The sequence below is a fragment of the Thalassophryne amazonica genome, chromosome 17 (genome assembly GCF_902500255.1).
Source record: "Thalassophryne amazonica chromosome 17, fThaAma1.1, whole genome shotgun sequence".
Taxonomy (NCBI): domain Eukaryota; kingdom Metazoa; phylum Chordata; class Actinopteri; order Batrachoidiformes; family Batrachoididae; genus Thalassophryne; species Thalassophryne amazonica.
In genome coordinates, this window is record NC_047119.1 from 65747187 (window position 1) to 65761551 (window position 14365).

General features: G+C 39.8%; 1 protein-coding gene across 1 annotated transcript in view; it reads right to left on the minus strand.

The window, feature by feature from the left end:
* The window catches only part of pam (peptidylglycine alpha-amidating monooxygenase), a 180383-nt gene that overhangs the window by 38961 nt on the left and 127057 nt on the right, over positions 1-14365 (minus strand). The window contains 1 exon segment of the mRNA XM_034192957.1: positions 13969-14220. Within this exon segment, the coding sequence (XP_034048848.1) occupies positions 13969-14220 (252 nt within the window).

Sequence of the window (14365 nt, forward strand, 5' to 3'; positions counted from 1 at the left end):
CACTGACAAAGCTTATGGACAAACACAATCTGGATATGCTGTTGTCACAAATTCAGAAGTATTGGATTCTGCTTCATTGCCATCGTCATTTTCAGCACAAGCAGCTGAATTAGTTGCTTTAACTGCAGCTTGCTATCTGTTTAAAGGTACGGCTGTATCAATTTATACAGACAGCCAGTACGCTTTCAGTACGCTGTGAAATTGCCTAACCAAATTGCTATATGCAAATGTGCGGCTCACACCAAAGGCTCTGACAGTGTTTCAAAAGGAAATGACGTTGCTGACAAAACCGCAAAGGCGGCAACAGCTCTTTCTATTTTTCTCCTATATGACACCCCTCCGGATATGACCACAAAAGAAACCCATATTGCCAAAAAAAAAATATGTTTAAATGGGCAGCTATTATGAGCCATGGCGTGACGCATGTCTCATCAGGGGGTATGATATCGCAATTGCAATCTATTTTTTGTCTTTATGGGTTCGATGCATATGCAAAACAGCATTGTAGAGCATGCATGACATGTGCAAAACACAACTCACAAGGCAATTTGAGACCCCAAAGAGGTAAATTTCCAACACCACAATATCCCTTTCAAGTGGTTCATATGGATTATATACAGCTGAGTAAACATGAAGGGAAGGAATTTTGTTTAGTCATAATTGATGCCTTCTCAAAATGGGTAGAATTGTTCCCTACAAAACATGCAGGTGCACTTACAGTGGCTAAGGCATTGTGCAAAGACATCATTCCATGATTTGGAATACCAGAAACAGTCTATTCAGATAATGGAGCGCATTTTGTTAATACAATAGTGCAATACGTAGGAGAAGCGCTACAGGTCAATCTCAAAAATCATTGTGCTTATCAACCACACAGTGCCGGATTAGTGGAAAGGACAAAGGGCACATAAAAGGGCGCAATAAAAATAAGATTAAGGAAATGTATAGAAGAGACAAAACAAACCTGGATTGAATGTTGGACCTAGTAAAATTGTATATGAGAATAACACCAACACCATCAGGGTTAACACCATTTGAGATACTTTATGGACGACCATATCGTCTACCAATTTTGACATGGATACTAAAACAGCAGATGAGGAACAAACATTAGCAAATTTTATGAAAAAGACATTAACACAGAAAGAGATAACTTAAACACATTTACTGCCGAATAATTTTGATCTTCCACAGGACGGCCTTCCAGTAGTCTAGCCAGGAGACTGGGTGTTCATCAGAGTCCAGTCCTCGTTGGGAAGGTCTATACCAAGTGCTGTTAACAACACCAACTGCAGTAAAGATAGCGGAGAGATCAACGTGGATACATCACTGTAAGATACAGCGTGTGTTGGCGGCCTCCACAGTGGAAGGGGAAGTCTGGCTACAAAGGGAGTCTATTTAATTAGCAATAGATTGTCTCAATGCCAGTGAAGCAGGGAGATCCTTGCACTATTAGGTGAGGTGGTTAACAACACTGTATCCTAGCAATCATGACTGAACTACAGCAGACCCCGGAGCGGCGTGCTCAGCGCCGCCGCTGCCGGACTGTTGGTAGGGCAGCCGGTTGCGTTGTGATCTTAGTGTGTTTCGTGCTCCTCGGATTCCTGGCCTGGTGGAATGGAATTACGTTACTAATTGTTATGTTTGTTCACAGATACCTATATCCTCAACACACCCAGCTCTGGCGGCTAAACCGTACCCTGCTAGGGTGACAGAATGTCTTATCATACGGATGCATAATCAAACTGTATTTCGGGGGCAGCAGTTCTCAGCAAATCTGATAAGATGTAACACCACTTGCCTCAGTGCAACCACTTATATGATAGGGATTTCAACAGAGGACGTACAAGCGTGCCCAAGTGCTGCTCCATTGACTAGACTGAAGGGAAATGCAAAAATATCATCACGTTAAATTGTCATCACAACGGCCATTCCCAATTTGCTTTTACGGGACAGGGAATAAAAATGTAGGTAAAATTAAGAAACGTCTGTGTACCCAAACGTATGTTTTATCAAATAATTTAAGCCTAACCAAAACATAATATGTGGATGGTACTTATCTTCATCACATTGGACGGGGATGTAATTATACAGGCTCCTGTCCATGGGGAACGGATGAATTATGTGCTTATGTTAGTAAGTTTTTGCTACCACCTATAAATGGTACTCCGGTGTATGATGACATCTATTGGCTTTATGGTTCCAGACTGTACATGAGTCTCCCACCAAATTGGGGTGGTGTGTGTGCACCTACCCAGGTGACTGACCATACATATGTGGTAGGACCTCCACAGAGAAGAATGGCAGCACCAGACGGAGGAGATTGATATACCCAGATGTGTTACCACATGATCACATGTGGGGCTCGGATGTACTAAAGGACCAAAAAATTGTGGTCTGTAGGAGATAAAATAGCACATTCATTGTTCCCCTGGATAGGAGTGGGAAAAAATTCATTAATGATTGAAACTCTGAATTATCGATTGGGTCTGTTCATGAATGTAACTAAAAAAAATAGTAGCAGCTCAAAACACTGAAATAGATGCTTTACGTACCATGGTGATGCAAAATCGCATGGTTTTAGACTTGCTTACTGGTTCACAGGGAGGAGTTTGTGTTCTGCTGAACACAACATGCTGTACTTTCATCCCAGACTCCATTCATTCAGTGGATATGCAGGACGCATTGGAAGAGCTGAATAAACTTCGTGATGCAATGCATAAAGACACCCTAGCCGTGAACCGGTGGAATCCCTGGTCCTGGTTGACTTCAGGACCATGTTGGCAGTTACTATTGAAAATGGTGACACCAGTTATTATAGTCCTAATTCTGATTGGACTTTGCATGTGTTGTGTGATCCCTTATATCAAAACAATGGTTGGCAAAATGGTGTCAAATACATTTGTACAGTGTAATCTGGCCTTCCAACAAACTATGCCAAAATATCAAGCATTGAAACAGTCAGACCTTAGTGGAGAAAACTGTAATGACTGTACTGAGAATTATGATGATATTGAAAAGCTCACAACTCCAGTTCAAGCTTGAACTGTTGACGTGATGAGTTAACACACTCTTAGCCTATGAAGCTTTAGCTGAAAAAGTAATAAGACAAGTGGTGTAGTCGAATAATACAGAAAAAACAGTTCATTTATACCAGTCGGTAGGAGTGATGTATGGTGGTGGTGTGGTGATAACAGAATCTTTGACAGACTGCCACGAAATGTGTCAGGTTATTGTGCATTAATATCATTATTGTTACCCATGACCCCTGAAGACGTTACGACATATGCAAATGTTAAGGATTTTATATATATATATATATATGTTATCACTGTTAAACATTTGTACCTTCGTCTTCTGTCTTATGAAAACGGTGTTGTGCTGTTTGCACTTCACCCTGAGAATGTATGTGTTATTCAACCTTGTTTTAGCTTTGTCTTCTTTCTCATGAGAACGGTGTTGTGCTGTTTTGCACCTGTCTTAACCAAGCCTGAGAATTCAATTTTGTTTTAGCACTCTGGGGTCAATCTGAGCTGGGAATGAAGGGCTGGATGTACTTATTATTATAATATAACTTTGTTTTCGCAGCCTCTTAACGACTGGGAGTAAGAGAACGTTTTGACTGTTGTGATGTGGTGCTTAGTGTGAAGGAGTGTGAAGGACAGGACACTTCAGGCAGATGCAGAACAGCTGATAACTGCAACAGACGAACGAGATGTGCTGACCTGTGTAAAAGAAAGTGTCCTTCCTTACAGCTGCACTTATTGACGTATGCGTTTATGTTACGGGAAGAAACTTGTCTTGCGTCATCACCCCCACCCTTAGGACAAGTTTTTTGTTTATGTGATGAGGGCGTCTCTTAATAAAAAGAGCGGAAAAGCAGGCCAGACTTTAGTGTAGCCTTGGTGTACAGCCTGGCCGCACTCCGCGCGTAATATTTGACTTTCTGTCTCACTGGTGTTTCTTGACTCTGTTTGTCTTGTTAAAGGTTTAAAAATGTTTGGAGGAGAAAATACCCAACAGCGACCCCAAGTGCAAACAAGGGAACAGCCGAAGGGACTTACTATCATCATCCGCTTTGCAAACAAAAGGCACAAAATTGAATTACTTAAACAGGGAAGGAAGTTGAAAGGCACAAATGTTTACATAAATGAGCATCTTACCAAGTGTAATGCAGATATCGCTGGGAAAGCTAGGCTACTTAGAAAAGAGGATAAATTTCATTCGGTCTGGGTCACAAATTTCAAGGTTTTTATCAAACTCAGCGATGCACATGAAAATGCCAGAGGTCTGTGCATCAGGAATTTGAATCAGTTAGAACACTTTGAGTAAGGATGTTTCATCCTTTAAGGAACAAATCTTGAGAAATTCTGTGTCATGTTCAGGTTTACATTGTGAAATTAGACTTAACTGCATTTTTGGATCGTGGATTACATATCGTTAGGGATGGGAACTGGGTTTTCAAAATTTACTCGTGCACAGGAGCTCAATTTAAAAATTTTTGATGACACCGAACACAGATTTCATAACTGTGAAAATAATATTGATCAGGACTGTTTCTTTCTTAAAAATAGAAATCATCCACTAATTCTTTTTTTTTTTTACTGAGGAACAGTTTAAGCAATATTCCTTCACAAATGGGGCATTATCTATTATGCATTTTAGCAGCAGAAGCCTTTCTATGAATTTTTCTAAAATCCAGGACTGCTTGAAAATTGCTAATAAATATTTTTCAGTTATTGCAGTTACTGAGACGTGGTTAAAAGAAGAGTATGTTGATTCTGTCCAGCTTGAGGGTTATGATTTATTTTTTTTGTCAGAAATAGGACAAACAAACAAGGCGGTGGTGTGGCTCTTTATGTCAAATCTAATCATTACTGTGAAATTGTTCCGAATATGTCATTTTCTTTGGATGTCCACGAATATTTACCTTTTACGGAATGAATTTTTGTGGAGAAATTGACTGAGATGTACAACTCAATTAAAAACAATAAGATTTTATTTATTTGTGGAGACTTTAACATAGATTTTCTAAATCCTCATGGCCATATACATATAGCGGAATAACACACTCAACCAGGATTACTACGAATACATCGATACTCATTGACAATATATTAACAAACGTTATTGTTGGGAATTTAATGGGTGGATTACTCATTAGTGACATCAGTGATCACCTGCCGGGTTTTTGTCGTTCTTTAGTTGATAAGGTTGATCATACTGACATACCAAATTTCAAAAGAAAAATAACACAGGAATCTATGGCCAATCTTAGAACAGATTTATTGCACCAAGATTGGTGCGGCATATATATTGAAGACACTGACCAATCATATGAGTCGTTTACCTTTAACTTTAACTAGTAATGACTTCATGACTTTCTTTGCTAATAAAATTTTAACTATTAGAGAGAAAATGACTCATAACCATCCCAAAGACATAGCTAATGCTTCGATCTTAAATATGATCAATCTATCTTTATTAGTTGGCTATGTACCACAGGCTTTTAAGGTGGCAGTAATTAAACCATTACTTAAAAAGCCATCATTTGACCCAGCTATCTTAGCTAATTATAGGCCAATCTCCAACCTTCCTTTTCTCTCAAAAATTCTTGAAAGGGTAGTTGTAAAACAGCTAACTGATCATCTGCAGAGGAATGGTCTATTTGAAGAGTTTCAGTCAGGTTTTAGAATTCATCATAGTACAGAAACAGCATTAGTGAAGGTTACAAATGATCTTCTTATGGCCTCAGACAGTGGACTCATCTCTGTGCTTGTTCTGTTAGACCTCAGTGCTGCTTTTGATACTGCTGACCATAAAATTTTATTACAGAGATTAGAGCATGCCATAGGTATTAAAGGCACTGCGCTGCGGTGGTTTGAATCATATTTATCTAATAGATTACAATTTGTTCATGTAAATGGGGAATCTTCTTCACAGACTAAGGTTAATTATGGAGTTCCACAAGGTTCTGTGCTAGGACCAATTTTATTCACTTTATACATGTTTCCCTTAGGCAGTATTATTAGACAGCATTGCTTAAATTTTCATTGTTACACAGATGATACCCAGCTTTATCTATCCATGAAGCCAGAGGACACACACCAATTAGCTAAACTGCAGGATTGTCTTACAGACATAAAGACATGGATGACCTCTAATTTCCTGCTCTTAAACTCATAAAACTGAAGTTATTGTACTTGGCCCCATAAATCTTAGAAACATGTTGTCTAACCAGATCCTTACTCTGGATGGCATTACCCTGACCTCTAGTAATACTGTGAGAAATCTTGGAGTCATTTTTGATCAGGATATGTCATTCAATGCGCATATTAAACAAATATGTAGGACTGCTTTTTTGCATTTGCGCAATATCTCTAAAATTAGAACGGTCTTGTCTCAGAGTGATGCTGAAAAACTAATTCATGCATTTATTTCCTCTAGGCTGGACTATTGTAATTCATTATTATCAGGTTGTCCTAAAAGTTCCCTGAAAAGCCTTCAGTTAATTCAAAATGCTGCAGCTAGAGTACTGACAGGGACCAGAAGGAGAGAGCATATCTCATCCATATTGGCCTCTCTTCATTGGCTTCCTGTTAATTCTAGAATAGAATTTAAAATTCTTCTTCTTACTTATAAGGTTTTGAATAATCAGGTCCCACCTTATCTTAGGGACCTCATAGTACCATATCACCCCAATAGAGCACTTTGCTCTCAGACTGCAGGCTTACTTGTAGTTCCTAGGGTTTGTAAGAGTACAACCCCTGGCAAAAATTATGGAATCACCGGCCTCGGAGGATGTTCATTCAGTTGTTTAATTTTGTAGAAAAAAAGCAGATCACAGACATGACACAAAACTATCAATCAATCAATCAATTTTTTATATAGCGCCAAATCACAACAAACAGTTGCCCCAAGGCGCTTTATATTGTAAGGCAAGGCCATACAATAATTATGTAAAACCCCAACGGTCAAAACGACCCCCTGTGAGCAAGCACTTGGCTACAGTGGGAAGGAAAAACTCCCTTTTAACAGGAAGAAACCTCCAGCAGAACCAGGCTCAGGGAGGGGCAGTCTTCTGCTGGGACTGGTTGGGGCTGAGGGACAGAACCAGGAAAAAGACATGCTGTGGAGGGGAGCAGAGATCGATCACTAATGATTAAATGCAGAGTGGTGCATATAGAGCAAAAAGAGAAAGAAACAGTGCATCATGGGAACCCCCCAGCAGTCTACGTCTATAGCAGCATAACTAAGGGATTTAAAGTCATTTAAAGTCATTTCAAATGGCAACTTTCTGGATTTAAGAAACACTATAAGAAATCAAGAAAAAAAGATTGTGGCAGTCAGTAACGATTACTTTTTTAGACCAAGCAGAGGAAAAAAAATATGGAATCACTCAATTCTGAGGAAAAAATTATGGAATCACCCTGTAAATTTTCATCCCCAAAACTAACACCTGCATCAAATCAGATCTGCTTGTTAGTCTGCATCTAAAAAGGAGTGATCACACCTTGGAGAGCTGTTGCACCAAGTGGACTGACATGAATCATGGCTCCAACACGAGAGATGTCAATTGAAACAAAGGAGAGGATTATCAAACTCTTAAAAGAGGGTAAATCATCATGCAATGTTGCAAAAGATGTTGGTTGTTCACAGTCAGCTGTGTCTAAACTCTGGACCAAATACAAACAACATGAGAAGGTTGTTAAAGGCAAACATACTGGTAGACCAAGGAAGACATCAAAGCGTCAAGCCAGAAAACTTAAAGCAATATGTCTCAAAAATCGAAAAATGCACAACAAAACAAATGAGGAACAAATGGGAGGAAACTGGAGTCAACGTCTGTGACCAAACTGTAAGAAACCGCCTAAAGGAAATGGGATTTACATACAGAAAAGCTAAACGAAAGCCATCATTAACACCTAAACAGAAAAACACAAGGTTACAATGGGCTAAGGAAAAGCAATCGTGGACTGTGGATGACTGGATGAAAGTCATATTCAGTGATGAATCTTGAATCTGCATTGGGCAAGGTGATGATGCTGGAACTTTTGTTTGGTGCCGTTCCAATGAGATTTATAAAGATGACTGCCTGAAGAGAACATGTAAATTTCCACAGTCATTGATGATATGGGTCTGCATGTCAGGTAAAGGCACTGGGGAGATGGCTGTCGTTACATCATCAATAAATGCACAAGTTTACATTGATATTTTGGACAATTGAAAGGATGTTTGGGGATGATGAAATCATTTTTCAAGATGATAATGCATCTTGCCATAGAGCAAAAACTGCGAAAACATTCCTTGCAAAAAGAGACATAGGGTCAATGTCAACAAGCAGATCTGATTTGATGCAGGTGTTAGTTTTGGGGATTAAAATTTACAGGGTGATTCCATAATTTTTTCCTCTGCTTGGTCTAAAAAAGTAACCGTTACTGACTGCCATAACATTTTTTTCTTGATTTCTTATAGTGTTTCTTAAAGCCAGAAAGTTGCCATTTGAAATGACTTTAGTTTTGTGTCATGTCTGTGATCTGATTTTTTTCTACAAAATTAAACAACTGAATGAACATCTTCCGAGGCCGGTGATTCCATAATTTTTGCCAGGGGTTGTAGAATGGGAGGCAGAGCCTTCAGCTTTCAGGCTCCTCTCCTGTGGAACCAGATCCCAATTCAGATCAGGGAGACAGACACCCTCTCTACTTTTAAGATTAGGCTTAAAACTTTCCTTTTTGCTAAAGCTTATAGTTAGGGCTGGATCAGGTGACCCTGAACCATCCCTTAGTTATGCTGCTATAGACTTAGACTGCTGGGTTCCCATGATGCACTGAGTGTTTCTTTCTCTTTTTGCTTTGTATGCACCACTCTGCATTTAATCATTAGTGATTGATCTCTGCTCCCCTCCACAGCATGTCTTTTTCCTGGTTCTGTCCCTCAGCCCCAACCAGTCCCAGCAGAAGACTGCCCCTCCCTGAGCCTGGTTCTGCTGGAGGTTTCTTCCTGTTAAAAGGGAGTTTTTCCTTCCCACTGTTGCCAAGTGTTTGCTCACAGGGGGTCGTTTTGACCGTTGGGGTTTTTACGTAATTATTGTATGGCCTTGCCTTACAATATAAAGCGCCCTGGGGTAACTGTTTGTTGTGATTTGGCGCTATATAAATAAAACTGATTTGATTTGATTTGATTTACCTCCATTATCTTCAAGTTGTATGATAAACATTGTTCACTGATATTAAATGTTGCACACAAGCAAAATACTGACAAACCTTGGGTCACTAAAGGACTGATGAATGTAAAGTTTTTGTACAAGCAATTTTTAAAGTGTAGAACAATTGATGCAGAGAGTAAATATAAGACATATAATAACAAGCTGCCCAATATTATGCGAACTTGCAAAAGGCAGTATTACAGTGATTTGTTGGAAAAAAATAAGACAAACATTAAAGGTACATGGAAGCTCTTAAATGAAATAATCAGAAATAAAAAAGTTGTCCGATACTATCCAATATATTTTTTACTCAAATACTGATGCAGTGGTGAAAGAAAGGAAAGTTATAATACATCATTTTAATGATTATTTTCCCAATGTGGGGGAAAAATTTAGCAAATGTAATTGTACCTTCTAATATGAGCTCTTAGGATATCAGGACAATGAAGACTAACCTTTTACAGTCAATATTTATCAGAGAAACTGATGAATATGAAATAATTAACATAACATAAACTAAAAGGGGGGGGGGGGGGGTGTTGGGAAAGTGTCGTAACACGGACCCACAACAGGGGGCGCAAATGAACGGACAATGGATAAGAAAAGGAGTAACAATTTAATGTTGTGAAAGAACACAACGGAATATAAACAAGAATAATGATGCCAATTATACACAGGAGGACTGTGGGCAGGCTTGAAGATAGGAGACCTCGGATGAACGAAGAGCCGGGGCCCACACCGCTTCCACCACCAACGGCCTGAAGAACACCGAAGCCGCCAAGCCCTGAGTCCCCAGGTGGTCTCTGTCCTCCGTTGTCGGCCCTGGTACTGCTGGCAGACAAGAAACAGAAGGTGGTGAGTGTGAGTCCTCACACCCAGCAACCTTTACAATTAATTCCTCCGGGAGGGATAACCTCCACCTCCAGGTACGTCTTTACTCGTGCAGCTCCCGTTTGTCCCTCTTCTGGGTCTTCACGGGCATGCGACTGCACACAGAACAATATTAGATAATCAGTAATCACAGCAGAGAAGGTTACCTCTAGTCGTAGAAGATTTCTCGGCGAGGAGGTGGAGTTGCCGTCCGGCCTTTATGGTGATGGTGATGAGATGAATGAGTGACAGCTGGTGCTGAGGATGAGTGACAGCTGTCACTCCCAGTGGCTCTGGCGCCCTCTTGTGCTTGAAGCCCGCACTCCAAGCAGGGCGCCATCTGGTGGTGGTGGGCCAGCAGCACCTCCTCTTCAGCGGCCCACACAACAGGGGGGGGATCAACTGATCACGATAATTTTGATATGTCTTTAATAAAAAATAAAAAAAAGTGATCAATTGTGTCATTAAACCTTTAACTTACATCTGTAACTTGTCATTAATGACTGGCAGATTTCCTTCCAAAATGAAAATAGCAAATCCGGTGACAAACACATTTTTCAAACTACAGGCCAATCTCACTGCTACCTCAATTTTCAAAAATTCTGGAAAAAGTATCTGCTAACAGGCTTGATAATTTTATATCCAAACATCACTTACTAAATGAGCAGCAATATGAATTTAGGAAAAATCATACTACTTCACTGGCGGTAGTTGAGTTTGTGGAATACGTCACAAATGCAATTGAAAACAACACACCGTAGGGTTTTTTCGACTTACAGAAAGCATTTGATACTATAGATCATACTGTATTATTGGATAAATTATGGAAGTATGTCATCAGGGGAGTAGCACATGATTGGATAGCCAGCTACTTGTACAATAGGTATCAATACGTTCACTTGGGTGGGATAAACTCTGAATTTTTGAGGTGGAATTGTGGGGTGCCTCAGGGCTCAGTCCTTGGGCCTTTGCTGTTTCTTTTATATATTAATGACATATGTTTAGTTTCCAAGTTTGTGTGTTGTATTTTATTTGCTGATGACATGAGTGTGTTTTGTAGTGGGGATCATTTGGGACAGGTTCTGGACATGATAGAGAGGGAACTACAGAAGTAAGGTTTGATTCTAACAAACTGTTGCTTGACTTTTAGTAAAACAAAGTGTATCATATTGGCAATAAACCCAGGAATTTACGAGGTCTGTGAGAAAAGTAATGGACCTTTTTATTTTTTTCAAAAACTATATGGATTTGATTCATATGTTTTTACGTCAGCCAAGCTTGAACCTTCGTGCGCATGCGTGAGTTTTTCCACGCCTGTCGGTTGCGTCATTCGCCTGTGAGCACGCCTTGTGGGAGGAGTGGTCCAGCCCCCTTGTCGGATTTTCATTGTCAGGAAATGGCGGAATGATCTGGGCTTTTTTTCCATCAGAATTTTTTCAGAAACTGTTAGAGACAAGCAGCTGGAAACCATTCGAAAAATTGATCTGGCTTTCGGTGAAAATTTTACGGGCTTCACAGAGAATAAGGACTGTTACTATAGCTTTAAGGACACCCCACAATGGCGCACGGTGCGCCGCACTCCGAGCCGCCATCGAGAGGCAGAAAACACCACATCATTTCTAAACAGATGGCTGTGTGGAGCCAGGACCGTCGTGAGCAATTTCTCTGGTTATCACAAGAACTGGACATCAGCCATTTTCCGGCAGATTTCACTTTTAACAAGAGATTTTGTCATGGAAAGCTGCGCGGAGGCTTCGCGCGTCAGGACCGATTCGCTGATTGAGCGAGACAAAGGAACACCTCTGTTTCGGAGTGCCAGGGGACAAGTTGGGACATGCCCAGCTCTCCACAATTTCTCTTATACTCACTGGGCTGGTAAGCATTGAAAGCCTAGATAGGCATGTCCCAACTTGTCCCCTGACACTCCGGAACGGAGGTGTTCCTTTGTCTCGCTTCATCAGCAAATCGGTCCTGACGCGCAAAGCCTCCGTGCGGCTTTCCATGACAAAATCTCTTGTTAAAAGTGAAATCTGCCGGAAAATGGCTGATGTCCAGCTCTTGTGATAACCAGAGAAATTGCTCACGACGGTCCCAGCTCCACACAGCGATCCGTTTAGAAATGATGTGGTGTTTTCTGCCTCTCGATGGCGGCTCGGAGCGCGGCACGCCGTGCGCCATTGTGGGGCGTCCTTAAAGCTGTAGTAACACTCCTTATTCTCTGTGAAGCCCGTAAAATTTTCACAGAAAGCCAGATAAATTTTTCGAATGGTTTCCAGCTGCTTGTCTCTAACAGTTTCTGAAAAAAGTCTGATGGAAAAAAAGCCCAAATCATTCCGCCATTTCCTCGCAATGAAACAACGACGAGAGGGGTGGACCAGTGCTCACTCAAAGCCTGCCCACAGGCAAATGACGTAACCGACAGGCGTGGAAAAACTCACGCATGCGCATGAAGGTTCAAGCTTGGCTGACGTAAAAACATATGAATCAAATCCATATAGTTTTTGAAAAAAATAAAAAGGTACGATACTTTTCTCACAGACCTCGTATGTAGAAATTTACAAGTACAGGATGCTGAAATTGAACTTGTAAATGAAACTAAATTTGTTGGGGTCTTTATCGATGATAACCTAAGTTGGAAAACACATATAAATGATGTTAAATCAAAAATGTCAAAGAGCATTTCTATTTTGTATAAAGCACAAGACTCCCCCCCCCCCCCAACATTCATTAGTTACTTTATATCATTCATTACATGTTCCATATATGAAGTTTGGGGAACCGTTGGGATGCTTATGCATTTTGGGTCAAGAGTAAGTGCTGCCAAAACGGAATGTTGATAGGACTAATATTTTGGAGAAGTTACAGATATTAGCTAACAACACTGAACAATGGACATTCATAATTATATGCTGGACTCACACCTCATTCCAGCAGGGGGAATTAAATCATCTTTATATTAAAAGCGTGAATGTGTGATTTTATTTAGTAAGGTCAATGTAAGTACATAATATAATTGTAAATACTTTAAAAATACATGGATGACACAAGAAAGTGAAAACACTTATTTTCACTGTGGTCCATTTAAAAATCAAATGTCAAAATACAATAATAAAATAAAATAATAATTATTAGAATTATAATAATAATAGTAGTGTGTATATGATAACAACAACCTAAACTATTTAAAATACATTAAGACAGTAAATTAACATTAAAAATTGCATAATTAACGGGAAATAAAAGGGCTGAGTTCCTCTTCTAAAATCTGATGAGGTGAGGTCTAAGGTTCTAAAAACATTCTGAACTCACATACCATTCCAACTCATCACATAAGCTTTGCTTAATTTATTACCACCCCTGAAAAATGTCAGCTACCTACTTTATAAACACTACTCAATCTAGAGCCCGTGGATCCCCAAGGGCAACACGCTAGTTATTATTAACAACAGATGTGCAATTTTTCAGTATATAAATCACACTGGAATATAAGTCCATCAAACTAGAGAAAAAACAAACAAACTGTAGCTTATACTCTGGAAAATAGTTCCACTGTTAGTTATAATAAAATGAAATGGTTTCAATTTGACATCAAGACAAAAATAAAGTTTATTTCAAGTCTGTTCATAAAACCTAAAAGTTGAGCTTTTTTGTGTTTAATTCCATTATCTGAATCTGCTCACAATTTTGATGGAACAGTTTTATCCAAGTCTAAAGAAAATCAACTGGACTGCCCTTAAACTGCAATTAAATTTACATTACAGGACTCTGCCTCCTCCTAATTTAAAATGGAATGTTTTCTATCCCAGGTTAGACACAAAATTTCCTACCACGTACTTTAAAACAGGGGTTTCTCACAACATAGTGTCTCATGGTAGTTTTATTTTCCGTACCATTTCTCCTCCAGCAGATGAAGACTCCAACAGAAACAACCAGCACCAGAGGGACGAGGAGCAACACGGTCATGACAACTGGGTAAACACGCTGCCCTTGGTTTTGTTTCGTTGTGGTCTTTTGATTCTCCTCCTTGGGTTGTGTCTGGTGTGTCTCCTGCATTTGCGAATGTAAGCGTGGCTTGTCCTGGTTGGCTCCTGAGTCTGACAATTGCTCAGGCCTCATTTTTGCTTGAACAATGGTCTCCATTTCTATGCAAAGGACAAATGGAAAAATTATTTGGTTCCTACTCAATAAGCATATTTCTGTTCTTGTAAAACCCCAACAGCCAGATGTCACAAAATGCTTTTCTACTTGCAGGTAAGCAAAATCTGATTATCGATAGTCTGGCAGAAA